This window comes from Chaetodon auriga, chromosome 15 (genome assembly GCF_051107435.1).
Source record: "Chaetodon auriga isolate fChaAug3 chromosome 15, fChaAug3.hap1, whole genome shotgun sequence".
Lineage (NCBI taxonomy): Eukaryota > Metazoa > Chordata > Actinopteri > Chaetodontiformes > Chaetodontidae > Chaetodon > Chaetodon auriga.
The window spans coordinates 18,466,255-18,482,116 of NC_135088.1; the positions used below are offsets into that span (position 1 = coordinate 18,466,255).

At 43.9% G+C, this 15,862-nt stretch overlaps 1 protein-coding gene across 3 annotated transcripts in view; it reads left to right on the forward strand.

The window, feature by feature from the left end:
• abr (ABR activator of RhoGEF and GTPase) overlaps positions 1–15,862 on the forward strand; it is a 113,785-nt gene that overhangs the window by 69,829 nt on the left and 28,094 nt on the right. For all 3 annotated transcript variants that reach the window (XM_076750184.1, XM_076750185.1, XM_076750186.1), the window contains 5 exons: positions 83–158; positions 309–413; positions 3,897–3,971; positions 8,958–9,055; positions 9,154–9,285. In XM_076750184.1, coding sequence (XP_076606299.1) covers positions 83–158; positions 309–413; positions 3,897–3,971; positions 8,958–9,055; positions 9,154–9,285 — 486 coding nt within the window. The remainder of the gene's footprint in view (positions 1–82; positions 159–308; positions 414–3,896; positions 3,972–8,957; positions 9,056–9,153; positions 9,286–15,862) is intronic.

The window sequence follows — 15,862 nt, forward strand, 5'->3', positions numbered from 1 at the left end:
GCATCTGTGTGACAGATTAGATTTTATAGTCGGGTTTTTAGCGCAGTGTGTATCTGACAGTGTTTTTTCTGTGTGTATCCAGAGCTACCTGTTCCTCCTCTCCTCTGATTATGAGAGGTCAGAGTGGAGGGAAAGCATTCAGAAACTCCAGAGGAAAGGTAACACCGGCCTTGAGTAGAGCTTCTCTATTGGCTGCCCTTAGAAAACATTGTGTGCTTCATCTTAAATTGCTTTAAAGCCACTTTTTACACACTGTACCACAGAGAAGTGAAAGCGTGAGTCCGCATTGGTTGCTGTGTGTTTTTCAGATCTCCAGGCGTGTGTTTTAAGTTCTGTCGAGCTCCAGGTGCTGACCAGCTCCTGTTTCAAACTCCGAACCGTCCACAACATTCCTGTCACCAGTAACAAAGATGGTAAGAAACACTCTCATACAATACCGTCTTTATTCTTCTCCTCCTATGTTTGCATGCTCTGGGTGTTTCTCTTGCTTTCTCCTTTTTCACAATCGCAAACACACAGTCTCCCATTGCTCCTTCCTCTGCTTTGAGTTTAAATTCAAACACAAAAGCGCCTGTTACACTCTCGGCACAGAAAAGCCACATAATGAGACAGGGGGCTTTGCAGGAGAGAATCTAGGTTGCAATATGTTTCTCATCTAGCTCGTAGCGGTCAATGCCACGCAGTGTGTCGGCGGTGGCCTGCGCCGAGCAACTCCTATATGTTTGTTTTTGCTCCAGATCTCCACGCTGCACAGCTTTCAGAGGCTGCTGGTGACATTAAAGCCATCTGGCCGACCTACTCTGATTTCCCCAAATGCCACGAGGGTCTCTGCATTCACATGCACACACAATACACACGCATTACCACAGAGCTGACAGAGTGCTCGAGACACCGAAAGGCACGCTGCCTTAATCTTTCTCTCATCCTGCTTCTTATACAATGGCATCTCTATGCAAGTCAGCCGTTATTTTGACATCCAATGCCTTTAAAGCGGTGATCACAGGGATTCTTGCTTTTTATTTTAAATCTGAATTCTGGTGAGCTTCAAGGGAAACAAGAAGTCACTGCTGGAGTGCTTTCTGCTCTGAAGTTTTTCAGTTACCAGCTGAGCGGTGAAGTATTGTACTGTGACTTCTTATTTTTTTATATCCCGGGGAGATAGATGTTTTTTTTTCTTTTGTGCTCGTGCTAATTACCCCGTTCCATCTTTAATTATTCAGGACAAACTACAAATATAAAACACATCACTTCCATATGAATAAGAGGCAGCAAGTCCAACATTTTATATCCGTTTGCAATTTATTTCTACATATATTTCAGATATAAGATTGAAGCTTTAAAAAGCACAGTCACACACTCGCTGCGCAGGTTAATTAAACCAGTGTTTCACCAGACAGGCTGGGTGTCTGACATGCCTATTTAGGCTGTGTTCAATCAGCCATTCATTCGTTCAGCTGATCTCAGTCAGCTGTGGGTTACACACACCTTTTACTTCAATGTCCATCAAAGAAGCATTGAGCACACAATCAGATGGCAGATACAAAGAGTATTGCCAATGTTTTTACAAAAAGCAAACTGCTAAGTTTGGTAAACATTAGAGGATTAGCCATCATACAATACATACATTTAAACAGAATATCTGTAAGAAAGGTCTCAGATCAAACCCAGCATTCATACCAGAGTGAGCTTATTGGTGATATTTCTTTGAGGAACATGAAATAACACCCTTGTTTCTGGATGTGTAAATGTTGAACGTGCGCCACATTGATAGTATATAGTTCCATTCTGTAAAGGACATAAAAGAGTCTGTGAGGAGGTATTTGGAGGAGGACGATCAGATTTAATCAGCAAATCCCGCAGACTGATATTCCCATTGAAAGACGTGATGGGATGTCACACATTTGCCAGCGTATGCCCCCCGTATACCAGCGTTTTGAGTTCTTCGCTGTGAAAATCCATTCACAGCTTAGTACCATTGATCTGCTGCAAATCAGATCTGACCTGAATTTCATCTACATGTTTTCAGTAGCAGAGTCTGTTTGACTTGCTTCATATCCTACGACCTCAAGCTTCTCCTTCATGTCCACAGTTTTTCTCTGAAAAGCGTCAACCCTCTGCCCCTCTTCATGTCAGTCGTTTGTTATAATGTTAAGTGCTCTAGAGGACAGTAGGAGGTTGTCACTTGCATGTAAACCTGCTGATTTGATTAAACCCTCAGCTTTATGCTATAGAACAAGTCTGTCGTTTTGCTTCAGTTTATTTGATATTTTGCTCTTTTTCCCCGAGAGGTAATACCTCTGCGTGTTAAAGCAGAGCTCAGGCCCCACGTCATGAACACACACCGACGCACACACACCTCAGTGACATGTGTTGCAAGAAGAACAGCAGGGGTTTAAATGGAGACCAGCTGGTGAAGGAATGTTTCTCATAATAAAGAGGATTATTACAGAGAATCTCAAACACTCACACCTTCATCTGACTTATTTTGGTGGTTCTCAATTATCACATATTAGTTAATGGATTTCCCCAGTTTATTGTTGAAGTTAGATTGAAAGAAACAGGCACTTAGGCCACCTCGAAGCTGAACCTTTGAACCCTCTCCCTGCGAAACTCTCTAACTTAGATGCAACACACACACACACACACACACACACACACACACACACACACTCACACTCACGTTTAACCCCGGGGGACTGACTGCTCTCGTCTCAGCTGCCTACAGTAGAGCTCCAGACAGCCCTGCAGCCCTCCATCGTAGTTTATTTACCAGGAAACAGCCAGGCTTCACAGGCTCAACCGAAGCAAAAGTGTTTCCATCTCATGTGTCTGTCTGCGGGATGGGGGGTATATCAGGCCACCCAACAAACGTCCGCCCACGAACCTCCACTCAGTGGCCGGCTCGGTTGTTATGGCGGACGACTGTGCTTGTTGATGTGAGGTCTGATCTCGATCTGACAAAAGGTCGTAATAACAGTTAATTTTCACTTAGGTCCTCAAATCAGTTGTGTTCCTCAGCCATTTCCTGCTGCTTTGTGTTCAAGCCTTGGCTAATGTCATCTGAAGTTTAATGCATCTCTTATCAAACATAAATTGGTAACTTGGGGTGAACAGTTCTAGGAGTGGACCTTAATAATGAAGCTTATCCACAGTCTGGACCACCCAACCTGACCTGCTCAGAGTTTAGAAGTGAAAGTTGAGATGTTGTCAAGACAGAGGACTCATGCTCGAGCATCTTTGTATTCCTAAATCTCTCTTTTCCTGTGGGATTTGCTTGTTGAAGTGTTTTAAGTTGGATTCACCAAACTCTCGTCACTGCACAGGCTCGTTGTAAATCCCTCATTCTGGTCTGTTGAATGCTGCGTGCTCATGAGGAGGTGCATGTTCATGAGATTAAGGCCATATCGTCATTTAAGGCTGCCTGTTCTGCTGCATTTGTGGCCAGCTTTCATTCACAAAAATGTTACCAAAGAGAGAAAGACTTTTTTTTAGAAATCAGCAGACAACAGCATAACATTTCCAGTATCAGTGGTGGTATTTGGCAACCTGAAACAATTAGAAAATATGAACTGTACAGCTAAAATATGAAGAGTACAGCTGTAATTCCTCAAACGTTGAGTTTTTCAGGTGTGATCTGGATGAGAAATGTGATTGAAATGACATCAACAGACACAGTAGCACTGGCTGATTTCTTACTGTTTTTATCTATGAATCTGTTTCATGTCTGCGTGATGTTGATGTGGAGATACAGACAAGATTCAAGCCTTAATTTGCAACGACTGTTTGTTTTTTGCATTGTTTTATGTACACGAAACCCCTTCTGAACTTTTAAAAACATTGTGTCACCACATTTCCACGAGGAACTGGACTAATTGCTGTGTGTGCTTGTTTTCCAGATGAGGAGACTCCTGGCCTGTACGGCTTTCTGCATGTGATCGTCCACTCTGCCAAAGGATTCAAGGAGTCAGCCAGTAAGTCAGCCAGAAACAGCTTTTCTTCTTCTTCTTCTTCTTCTTCTTCTTCTTCTTTTTTACCGCTCTTGCACACACTTTGGCTCGGCGTCCCCACATAGCTTCTGTGCCTATACGCGTCTGCCAGCAAAACACATGATCCAGTCAATCACTGCAGTCCGCACATGCAGTTTCCATCATGCGGTGTCCCAATACTAAGATGGCCAGATGGATGGATGGATGGAGGATAAGAGTGTGGAGGACAGGAGAGAGAGAAAGAGAGTCTCAGAGGAGGAATGGAAGCCACAGTGGAATTTCCGTGGTTGTTTTTATTTAGCAGGAATCACAAATGACACAAAAACACTCGAGACACAAAAAAAAGGAAAGAGAAAGAAGTCTAAAACCGTGCACAGCAGATGGGGACAACTTTGAAAGTGAACTGCTGGCAAACATATTGCTCCGTGTCTCTGATATTGGCTGCCTTACTCAAATGTTCCTTTTTGTATTATAATGTGTGCAGATACAGCTTTGTGTGTGTGTTTATCATTGGTCGATCGTGATGCTGGCAGCGCCGCGTCAGTAGTGGACAGCTGGTGCCACGGTACACTGTGTGGTACACCGTGCCCTGTTGCACAATCACCAGTTCAAATATCAAATATCTGGAAAAGAGACAGAGATGAAGAAATGTGATTTCCTCAGTTACCATGACAGCCTTTAGAACGTGAAAGCTGGCCCGCTAGAATTTCCCGGGTAATGGATTGGAAAGCTCTCTCCTCTGAAAGCCTGTTTGATCCTCGGTGGAGTGGGGAGAGCTGAGGGGCTTAAAAATGAAGAAAGACTGTGTGTGTTTGTGTGTTGTGGGCGGCTGCGTACGTGCGTGCGTGTGTATGTGTGTGTAGAGGGAAGTTGGGTAGTTTCACTGGTACAATTTGATGTAAATGCGTCCAGTGAAGCGTATAGAGTCAGGGTGGGGCATGCATGCTTCGGAGGTAGTGTGGTGTAGATATGTGTTGTTGTTCTTAAGGGTCACTCTGGTGGTGATGATGATGATGATGATGATGGCCATTACAGAGGCATTTAGCCTGTTTCATGGAGGAAGACGCTGTAGCTGGTGTAATAATTTGTCCTAATAAAATAAAATAAAATGTCCCTGAATAGTTGGCCCAGAATTGCCTTAATGAGTGGATTTCAGTTTGCACAGCTCTACATCGCTTTATTCAGCTGTGTTCACGGCTCTCTGTGCTCACCGGCTGCACCCACAGTGCACCACTGCTGCCACGGAGCACCTGTGTTTTTAGGTTGGGAACGTGCTGTGTGGGGGACTGTCTTATGTATGTGTGTGTGTGTGTGTGTGTGTGTGTGTACATGTGTGGGTAGTCAGGTGTCTATATGTGGGAGTATACTGGCTGTGCCCATGATGCTGAAATGAGCAAGTGAACCAAACTGTTGTTTCCACTGCAGCTGCTCATCATCGGTAAACACTTCATGTGAAGTGCAAAGAGCTTATTGACACTATTATGTTCCCATTTGATTAATACATTTTAATATTCCTGATGGATGATTCAGTTGTCCTGTGTTGCGTAATTAGTCACTTCAAGCCTACGTGTGACAAACTGGATATATTTTGATAAATTGTTAAAGGTGCGTGACAGTCTGTGTCAGCACTGTGTTTCTCATTTTTCTCATAGATGGCTGTTTTGAAGCCCAGAGATCATAGAGCTGAGGGGAGACATCATGTTCAAAATGCTGTTTCTTCTGCCTGTATAATTCCCTCCACTGCCACAAATTACCAAAATTACACCATTTCCTCCAGATGTGGTATAATGACGGGATGAAATCTGCCTTTATATGTAGATGCTGTGCAGTGTTGTTGCGTAATTCAGCCTGTGTGTGCTGGAGGTTCGATGTGGTTTCAGCTACATCGCTGATGTCTCCTTCACTGGCTCTGTTTAAGTCATTTCTCATTGTGTTGTCTTCCCCTTCAAGCCACGTGTTCTGCGTGAGGATTTTGAAGCAGTTTTACTCTCTTCTGCATAGTAATGTGTGTGTTTGTAGTATGTGTTTTCCATTGATGCGCATTTGAAACGTGTAATGACTTATTCCGTGATGCAGATGGTTGAGTCGACTTGTAATCATCAAGAACAACTTTTTGTTCTTTTTTTCATTGAAAAATCACATGAGCTGTTTGTAGTTGAGTATCTTATTGGAGCTGTGTTATTTATGTCAAAACGATCCCCCCCCCCCAGTGGGAAAGGGCTTTAAATTCAGCCCAGGGCAAAGTAGTTTAACTGGGTCACAGAGGAGGGAGCTGGGAGTCGAGCATCTCCCAAAAACTCTCAGAAACAAACAAAAAACAGTGGAAACATGACCTAGTAGAGAGGTGGAAAACATGTTCGCTGGTTTATTTTTGTGTATTTGTGAGTGTCAACAGGTGACACTGCATTGTTCCCCTTATACGTGTTCAGCCGCTGCTCATGCAGCACAGCGGCAGTAATGTGCAGTCAGTTGCATCAGCTTTTCCAACAGCACCTAAAGAGATTTCAGCCTAATTCATAGGTGATATATATGGCTCATATTAGAACAATAGAGCAGTTACTACCATTTCTCTCTGTCCTACGCTGGAATCACTGAAGTTTTCATCACTCGCCTCTCTTCTCATAAAAAGTAAAGGCAAACACGTCCGTAAGTGTTCGCATGTTCTCATGACTGGTGTGATTTCTGCGTGTAATCCAATCCAGCCATGGCTGCATGCGTTCCCATTCATTGCTCGCCATGCTTTTACTAGTTTTCTCCTTCTGGATTCTATGACGACAATTTGATTATGCCTGTCCCCTCCTGATTTGGTTCCCTTGGAAGAATATTTTCTGGTGAAGCCTTCAAGCTAAACATGCAGACAGTGAGCTGCCCTGGTGGCTGTGACTCGTGGCTGTGGAGACACTTAATTAGTTTAACTGATTATCACGTCTCTTAATTCTGTGAACCTACGGTTTGACCCGGCATTCAACACGGCCTCGAGCAAAGATTAGCCTCCTCTATTAGAACACACACACACACCGCAGAGGCTGCAGGCCTCCACTGATTGAGATGGAAAAGGATGGTATCCATTAACCCCTGCATTTAGGGGTCATAGACCCCATGCTGACCAATTTATCCCCCTCATACTTTGAGGCTGATGGTGACCTGCCAGGAAAATGAAAACTCATGGAGTTCCAGGCCTTTTTTGGGCTGTCCTACTTCTCAAAGCCCTCCTGGATCCACTGCAAGGACACAAAGAGACCTCTCGAAATATGCTCTCTCTGGCCTTGTTTGAATTTTAGGTCTGGGCACATAAACCTACTTCAGATTGAGAGGAAATCAGCTTGCAGAGAAAACTGGGAGCGTCACAGGAATATGAATACGCTCTCCTCTTCTCCTCCTACTTTTTGAAACTGAATATCAGCTGTTTGCTTCAGTTTAAACTAGCTGGATCAGTTTTTATACTTAAACAAAGTCATCCCATCTGTTCACAGAGGCTCACTCTGACAGGTAGTTTGTCCATGTTTGGGATGTCAAACCAGAGGTGACGGCCACGAGCTGTTATGCCTCCTGTATGTAGCGGAAGCGTACGATAACTGCCTCTTTTCATAAATATCCCCCAGATGGTCGCGCTGAATTCCCCTCTGCTCAACTTCCCTCGTACCACCGCCGATAATCTCTTCCTCATTGGGAGTAATTATGCCAGAGCCTTTCAGGATGCTGGGAAAACAAACAAAGAAGGAATGAAACCAGATGAAATGAGATTCCATTATACTGTATGGCCCTGTTCGGGGTAGTCATATGGCTGCATATGTGAATGCTTCATAGCTCACCCAGCTGGTATGCTTGGTATCTCTCCATAATGCCACACAGACTGTTGTTTTCAATGACGCCACTACTTTTGATGATGCAGTGCGAACATAATCTCAACCGTGTGTCTGTATGTATATGAGATTCAACCACTCCCCCGCGTCTCCGTCTCCCTCGTCCAATCTTGGCGACTCTCTGGGTGAAAGGTCGAGCAGTACATCCATCCATCATGCTGTCAGATGGAGGTTACCCCCAGGGACCAGGTCCAGGCTGCGAGGACGTACTAAAGACACTTTATAGACAGCCGGTAGCGAGGTCTGCAGGAACTTCTACAACAGCATTTAAAGAAACACATTAACAGACTTAATTGCTCTGTGAGACCAGAGTGTGAGCTGATCCCAGGGGGGCGGCGGCTGTGGCGTGAGGATGTAAAGAGTGGAGGCGGGGAGGGGGGGTTTGCTGGTCCTGAACGTGTACACAGGCAGGAGATTGATGTCTTGTCAACTGACGAACTACTACAACATATTGACCATTTAGAGGGCTTTTTCACTTTGATGGAATGTAACCTTTTTTATCTTTCAAGCATGCATTCATTACAGATCTGATACGACAATTACTCACCTGCTGTCAGTGTGTAAAAAAATCTACTTTCAGCTTCTCAAGTGTGAATATTTTCTGGTTTTCTTGTGTTAGTAAATTGAATGTCTTTTGGACAAAACAAGACATTTTAAGACATTTTCTGGGCCACGTGATGAATTGATAAATTGCAATAATTAATTAGCAGATTTTTTTATAATTGTTAGTTGCAGCCCCACCTGAGTAATACATAATGATAAAAGTGTGAAGAAAATAATTAACAAGAAATACTGCTGGCCTGTAATTATGTTCATTTTTAATGAGGAGCCTTTGTCTCCATACAGTGACATCATTACCCACTAAAAGTCTTGTTTTAATGGCTGCAATAACTATTTAATGGCTGTGCTTTTACTACGAGATGATTAAAAATGTGATTAACAGAGGCTTGTCGTTGGACTTCACAGTGTTATGCAGTTTGTTTCCCTTCATATCTTCTAACATTTCACACGTCATGTCACAATTGCGACAAGAAGTTAATGTTTGTCAGTGGTCTGCAAGGCTCCCGTTTTCATGATGGATCTGTCTGTCTTCTGTGTTTCCTCCTAGATCTGTACTGCACCCTTGAAGTGGACTCTTATGGGTACTTTGTCAGCAAGGCCAAGACCCGTGTCTTCAGAGACACCACAGAGCCACAGTGGAATGAAGTCAGTCACCAGGACATCTCCCTTTATCGCACCTTTCTAGATTTTTGTGAAAAAGCAAACGCTTGATTCTCCTTTTCTGTATCTGTGTCGCTGAGCAGGAGTTTGAGATTGAGTTGGAAGGCTCCCAGTACCTGCGGATCCTGTGCTACGAGAAGTGTTACGACAAAAGCATGCTCAACAAGGACGACAACGAGATCGTGGACAAGATCATGGGAAAAGGCCAAGTCCAGGTAAGAGCACAGCCGCTTACAGGCCATCACGGAAACCAAGCGTATTGAAAGAGAGACGCCTGTGTCCTCCTGGGGACTTTTCTCAGCATGTGACGCATTTTAATCAGCCGTCTAGCCTCTGCGCACAACGGAGTGGTTTTGCCATGGTGGCCTCTAATGATGCCGGCTGCATTAATAGTTGGAGTTTATTTAAGGGGGATTTCCCTCGTCTCGTTGTGAGAAATGTTCCTATAAAACTCCCTTTCGGTCTTGTTAACTTGATCCTGTCTACACAGTGGAATCTGTGGTTTTTTGGTATCAAGGCAAAACGCTGTCCTCCCTTCTGCATCATTGTTTAGGTTTTGCAGAGGAGTCATATTTCCATTTTTCCAGAAGCCCTTCTGTTTGGAATCTGTTTGGTCAAGTGAGACTTGACTCCTGTCATTTTCCCTGCAGTTCAGTCCAACTGCTGCCGTTGCAGTTTCCTCCTCTGTAATCGATAGAGCTTCGCCTTATGAATTTGGGTCAACTCCAAGGGTTTAGTCGCTCTTATCTTCAGGTCCTCATGTTTTCTTCACCTGATGCATGTCATTGCCAGAGGTGAGCTTATAGCAGGTTATTTTAGAACCTGCTTCTGGTTTTTTAACTCTCCAAACTTAACAGAAAGATATAAATCATTTCAAATCACTCAGGATGTGTTTGTGGCTGCTGCACACAGAACAGCATTTGCAGGTAAAAGCAGTATCAGTGACAAGTTGCACTGGGAATACAAATCTCCTGTCTAACAGGGAGAGAAAGTGGGGCAAACATGAATCACTCTGGTACCATTACATTTTAAAGGAAAGGATGCATCTCAAAAATATCTTGTAAATCTTCTGTTCTTCAGTGGGAATGTTGTTTCTGTTGGATATCTTTCAAACTGGCTTTGAATGGAAAAAAAAAACACCCATGACATATTTGATGCAGCATTTCCTGTTTGACACCATCACTTTCCATGCTTCCCTCATTCAGTTTGATAGTTAGTGTCCTTGAGTGCTGCCTTTGACTTCCTCTGAGGAGCAAATGGGAATAAGAGTGAGTGTGCAGGACGCGGGCATACTTCTCCTGTTCAATACTATCACGTCCACATGCATCTTAATGCATGTAATTGGATTTACTCTTATGATGGCCCTGGATGTCTGTAACATGATTAATAGAAACATCAGATGATGGAAATCTATGAATAGTTAGCTGTCAATCTGAGAGTGGTGTGGTAGAAAATAGTCAAAGCTGACCTTGCCTTGCCTGTGTGATTGGGTTAAGTGTGTCGGGAGCCAGGTCCTGATGAAAGATTGGCTGCAATATGAGAGGATTTAAAACATAATTGTGCACATGCATGTGTGTATGTGTCACATTTGTTTCTATTTCTGCATGTAGAGCAGTTAAGGCTGAAAAAAGGTGGCTTTTATTTAAGCAATTGTCGCAGTTGTCGTAATTGGTTTTAGCTTGAATCTTTCAAGCAGAACCATATGGAGGAATAACACACTGTTTGCTTCCCTTTTCATACTTAAGGGGAACCATCCCATCTTTCCACATATGGTACAGTGGTTCATCAACGGTTCAGCATTGTATCTTACATGACAGTAAAACCCACCCTCTCTGGTATGGCTGCCAGTCAGAGAGACAAACACGGCTGCTGTTGCTGTTGCTGGGAACATCCACTTCCAGCCAACAACAGCCAAAAAAAAAAAAAAAAAAAAGCCCAAATAAATACACCACATGTTTGCTGGCACTCTGTGAGAAGGGGGAAATGGATATGGGGACAGAAATGGAGAGAGAGAATGGTATGTTCTGTCCCAGACTCTGAGAGGGTGGGAATGCTGTGTGAGTGTGTACTGTAAAGAGGGGTGGTGGGGTTGTGGGTGTGTTTTTGGTGGAGAAAGAGGTGGATGATCCTGAAAGAGAAACTGTTTCCCCTGATTGTATCAGCTGTGGAGAGCTTGAAAGCAAAAATGCCAGATTACACATTGACACTGAAATGTGAAAACTTTTCACTTTTCTTTGTCATATATGACTGTAAACTCAAGTTTTCAACTATCTTGAGGCACTGAAGGCCTGTATGCATAATCCATGAACCGTGACATGTTTCGCTTTTCAAGATAAACTTAACCACCGAAGTTGAATGCTCACTTCCGTCTGCTTGTAGTTTTGGTTTGTCGTCACTAAAACATGACGAAATCTTGGGCAAAGAGTGTTTCGTCTCACCGCACACGGTTTAGAGACATGGTGGGACTGATGTTTCATCACATTCCGCAGATATCTCATGTCTTATGGATATGGCAGCTGAGCAACCTACTGTATTGTATATTTTTGCAAAGAATAAGTGAAAGCGACATCAGTCTGCTCTACAGCCCAGAGTGCATACCCAAAGAGACTTTGCCTTGGACCCGAGCTGTTTGCTTTCCTGGTGAAGCTCAGTTTAGAAGGAGCCTTCAATGTTTTGCTTTCCTCTCTGGAGACCCTCATGATTTATTTAACAAGCTTGTGGAATACTGACTGACCGTAAATGGGCATACTGGGCTGGAACTTTTCTTTTTTTACCCACTGCTGTTACTTCACTTTGTTACCGAATTGAAAATTGATTGGTTCTGTCATCAGAAGGTGTTTTGATGCGGGTCAGAGATTTTATTTTGATAGTAACTTATAGGATTTTTGATGCAGTATGCCTGTATGCGCAGGAAGTATATTGTTTGTGTTGTGCACCAGTGAGCACATGCACACACACACACACACACACACCCACAAATGCAGTGGAGGAGAAGCATAAGAGAAAGGCAATGGTAGCTCGCTCATGTTTGCTTGATTGAGTTGCTTGTCCACAGGGGGAAATACCACCATTTATTTCCAGCCATTCACCCAGCTGACATCCTCCGAGCAGATAACCTCTGATCTCTGAGGTCATGCTGCTAATCCTCTGTTAAATGGCAACAATGTCGGGGTCACACTCCCCCGTCTCTCAAACTGGCAACACAAATGGATTCTTAAATGTCTCCGAGCAGGCGATTTGAAAAATTGATCAGTATCAGCTCCCAAAGATGCCAGTTACAGAAAAGTGCTGCCTCCAGTGTGTGGTTTCTTTGGCATGTTGTCACTGATATTGTTGCTCTGTTGCCAGTGATTGTCCTCCGGGGATCATACACACGATGTGACCTCAATTACAGTCAGAAACTTTGATTATTTTCACTGTTGGACGTTGACACTAGATTTTGAGAGCACTAATGAGGAGATGGATGTTTTTTAATTACAAGCTCTTCAGGGTCACACTTGAACTGATAATATTTAATTGCCAGTGTGATGCTTCACAAATCTCTGCTTGCCAGCGAATGGAAAGTGCAAACACTCTCCTGTTCTGCCTCGTGCGCTGTGCAAGTTCTCCCAAATGACCTGTATGTGTCTGCTGTAGCTTGCAATACTTGTCTTCAGAGGACTAGTTATGTAACTGTTTAGGTTAACAGCCCCAGTGCTTTGTGGAGCAGGAACACATCATATCACCCAGCAACAGCAATGCTTTCATCTGGTAACCCATCCCAGCCTCCCGTGGGCTCACCTCTTAGGGCTTTTATTGCTGGTCTTATCAGGGGAATGTGTGTTGTCTTTCATACACCCACCAGCACCTTCAGTCATTTAGCCTGTCACGCTGCTGAGGACTGGTTCGAAAGAAAATGGGATTCCTCTGCAAGTAAGGTGTTTCTTAAAGCTCTAGATTGATGTTTTCATAGAGCAGAGGTTATCAAAGTGTGGGGTGAAAGGGCCAGACGCATGCTGCTGTTCTCAAAACAACAGGAAGTTAGTTATTTGACCAGCTTACCAACACAGCAGTTGGAGCTCCAGCAGTGCCGTGACACACTGCTCATGGAGGAAATTAAGGTGCTTTAAAACCCTGATTGCAGCCATTTGCATCAAAATCCTTCTTTGGAGTCATAGCTCAGCCAAACGTGAACACACAGACATGATACACGTATTTTTAGATTCAGTGCGACTTACATTGCAAAGACTTACATGGCTTTGCAAAGAAATGTCCATAATGACCCCCCAAGTCTCCAGAACTTGCCTGAGAATCATGATGTCTTTAGGTTTTCTTCAGTATCACAGTACCACAGTGACAGTTAGCCATGGCCACACTGCAAACAGGAACGTCTCATAGCTAATTCAGCGTACTTAAAATGGTGCCAAGAATAGAAACAAGTATAGACTAAAAAACAGGGCTCAAGGTGTAGCTCACGGCTAACTAACTGTCTCCATGGCAACATTACATTTCCTATATTTCTGAAGTAAGACAGAATAATTGCGGGGGTGTTAGGGGAGCACATGCCAATTTTATTTGAGGGTGGGTCCGCACTATCAGACAGCAACCTCTCGTCTCAGAGCATCAGCACATTGGTGTCCACGTTACAAGAGCCTGTCACTTAAGACATGGCAGCCAGCACCACGTGGCGCTGCACTGAATGTTGTCCATCTCATATGTGTGTCTGTTGAGGAGCCGCATGTTCTCTGCAGTGTCCTGTTCTGCGTGTACCTCGCTGCTGCAGCCACATATGATGATCCTATTAGTCCTTGTGAGTCATGCAGCACCTCCAGTGATGTCCCCAGCTAAGAGACACCACCTCAACCTCTCTTCCCCCTCCTCCCCCTTCTCCTTCCATCATCCCCAATGCCGTCCCTCTGCACAACGCTGGGGGTTGTTTTCATTGGTTTTGATTCCAGCGTTAGCAGTAACCTGATAGTTTTGAACAGCTTCCCGGAGATAATGGGAGCCAGAGAAGTTGGGCACTGCGAGCGAAATGAGAAAGGGGTGATGAAGCTGTTTGTTCCTGGCAGCTCTTAACTCCCTCTCCGAAGCCAAGGAGCTGGACAGGGGTGCACGCATTAGCCGACGTTACTGTAAAACTACGGGTGCAGAGGGGTTGTAAAGTTTGAGGGCGAGCATCTATCTGCACTCTCATTCCCACTTAAGAGCCAAAGCGCTTTCCTAATGCTATGCACGCAGCATAGCATTAGTTTGACATTTACATGTTACGTGAAGGGTTTATTGGTGAAAGTACCATTGTTTGGGCTAATAGCAGACGGGCCATGTGGGGATTTGGTGGTGAAGCTTGTGGACCAGTGGCACACAGCCAGTGCAGAGAGTACAGGCCTCAAGTTCTGATCTAATCTGTCAGCACTCGATCAAAGATCATGCCAACAGCAGGCTGTCACGACAATGAAATATAGCCTGGTGACTGCATTTAGTAATAAGTACAGTATGTCTGAAGAGTGAGGAAAATTTAACTCGAAAAACAGTGATAATATTTTTATCAGATGATGAAATTGGTAAGAAAATCAGTTCAAACTGAAGATTTTTTATATTTCAGTTTAGCACAGAATTAACACTGACAGGAACAAAATGATTTTTTTTCCTCTCATGGAGACTGTGCCCAGGACTCCCAAGTGATTATTTTTTTGTTTTGTTTTTTTTCATGTAACTCTGTTAAAAAAAAAAAAAAAAGTCTCGCCTCTGGGGCGTGCAGGGTGCTGGTGTTTCATGTTGTATTTGTTTTGAACACGGAGCTCAGTGATTTTAATAAGGGTGTGTGTGTGTATGCGTGTGTTCATGCTTCAGTGTGGAGGTATTCATATGAATTAGTGTCTAATAGATGGTGTCATTTATTTCGTTCCTGCCCCTGTCATTCAGGGCTGTGATCTGTCATGTTTCCACCCTACACACCCCCTGCAGCCATACACACACACACACAGAGCTGTCAACAACATGAACAAATGGGACTCTGCTGTGTGTGTTCAGCCCCCCTGGGGACAAACCAGACTCACAAACACACACACAATGGGTGATGGGCTAATGCATCGTCAATGATATCAATCACTTCAGCCTGCTACATTACCTGGTGTTTAGTAGCTCGCGTCTCCTTTGTCTGGCTAGGTGTGTGTTTGTGTGAGGGTTGTACATGGATGGAGTGTGTGCGTTCATTCAGTAACAAAACTAACCCAACTCCTCCTTTTTCTTTTCCTCCTAAACCCACTTATTTTATTCTTAATGTTCCCTATAGTTTTTTTTTTCTCACTCGAGTTTTTAATGAGGCTCATCCCTCATAGCCTGCCCGTGTTTGAGCATATGGTGCTTTTTTATTGATGAGTCCCAATTAAGCCGACTTCCTCATCAGACGATCCTTGATCAGTGGAGCTGATAGCAGCGTTTTGATGGATTTTTAGTCTTTCCTTGTCATCTTCCCACAAAGAAGCTCCTCCGTCACAACCCTCAGTCAGACAGCCTTTGTTCCCACTTAAAGCATCCACTCCCTGCCACTCGGGATACGCATGCCCTAAATAACTACATGCACTCCTGTAAGAATTCTTAGATCATGCAAACATGCAGATACCCACTTTTTTCTCTTTGTGAGCAGCACAGGAAAAGCCCCAGACCTGCCAAATCTAGTTTATTTGTGAGTGTGAAGGCTAAAGATAGGTTTGATCAACATTTGTCAGCCAGCTTGAGTTTTTCTTGGAATCAGGTGATCTAGGTTGGCAGGAAAAGGCAAAAATGAGGATTTTAAAGTTTTGTTATTAT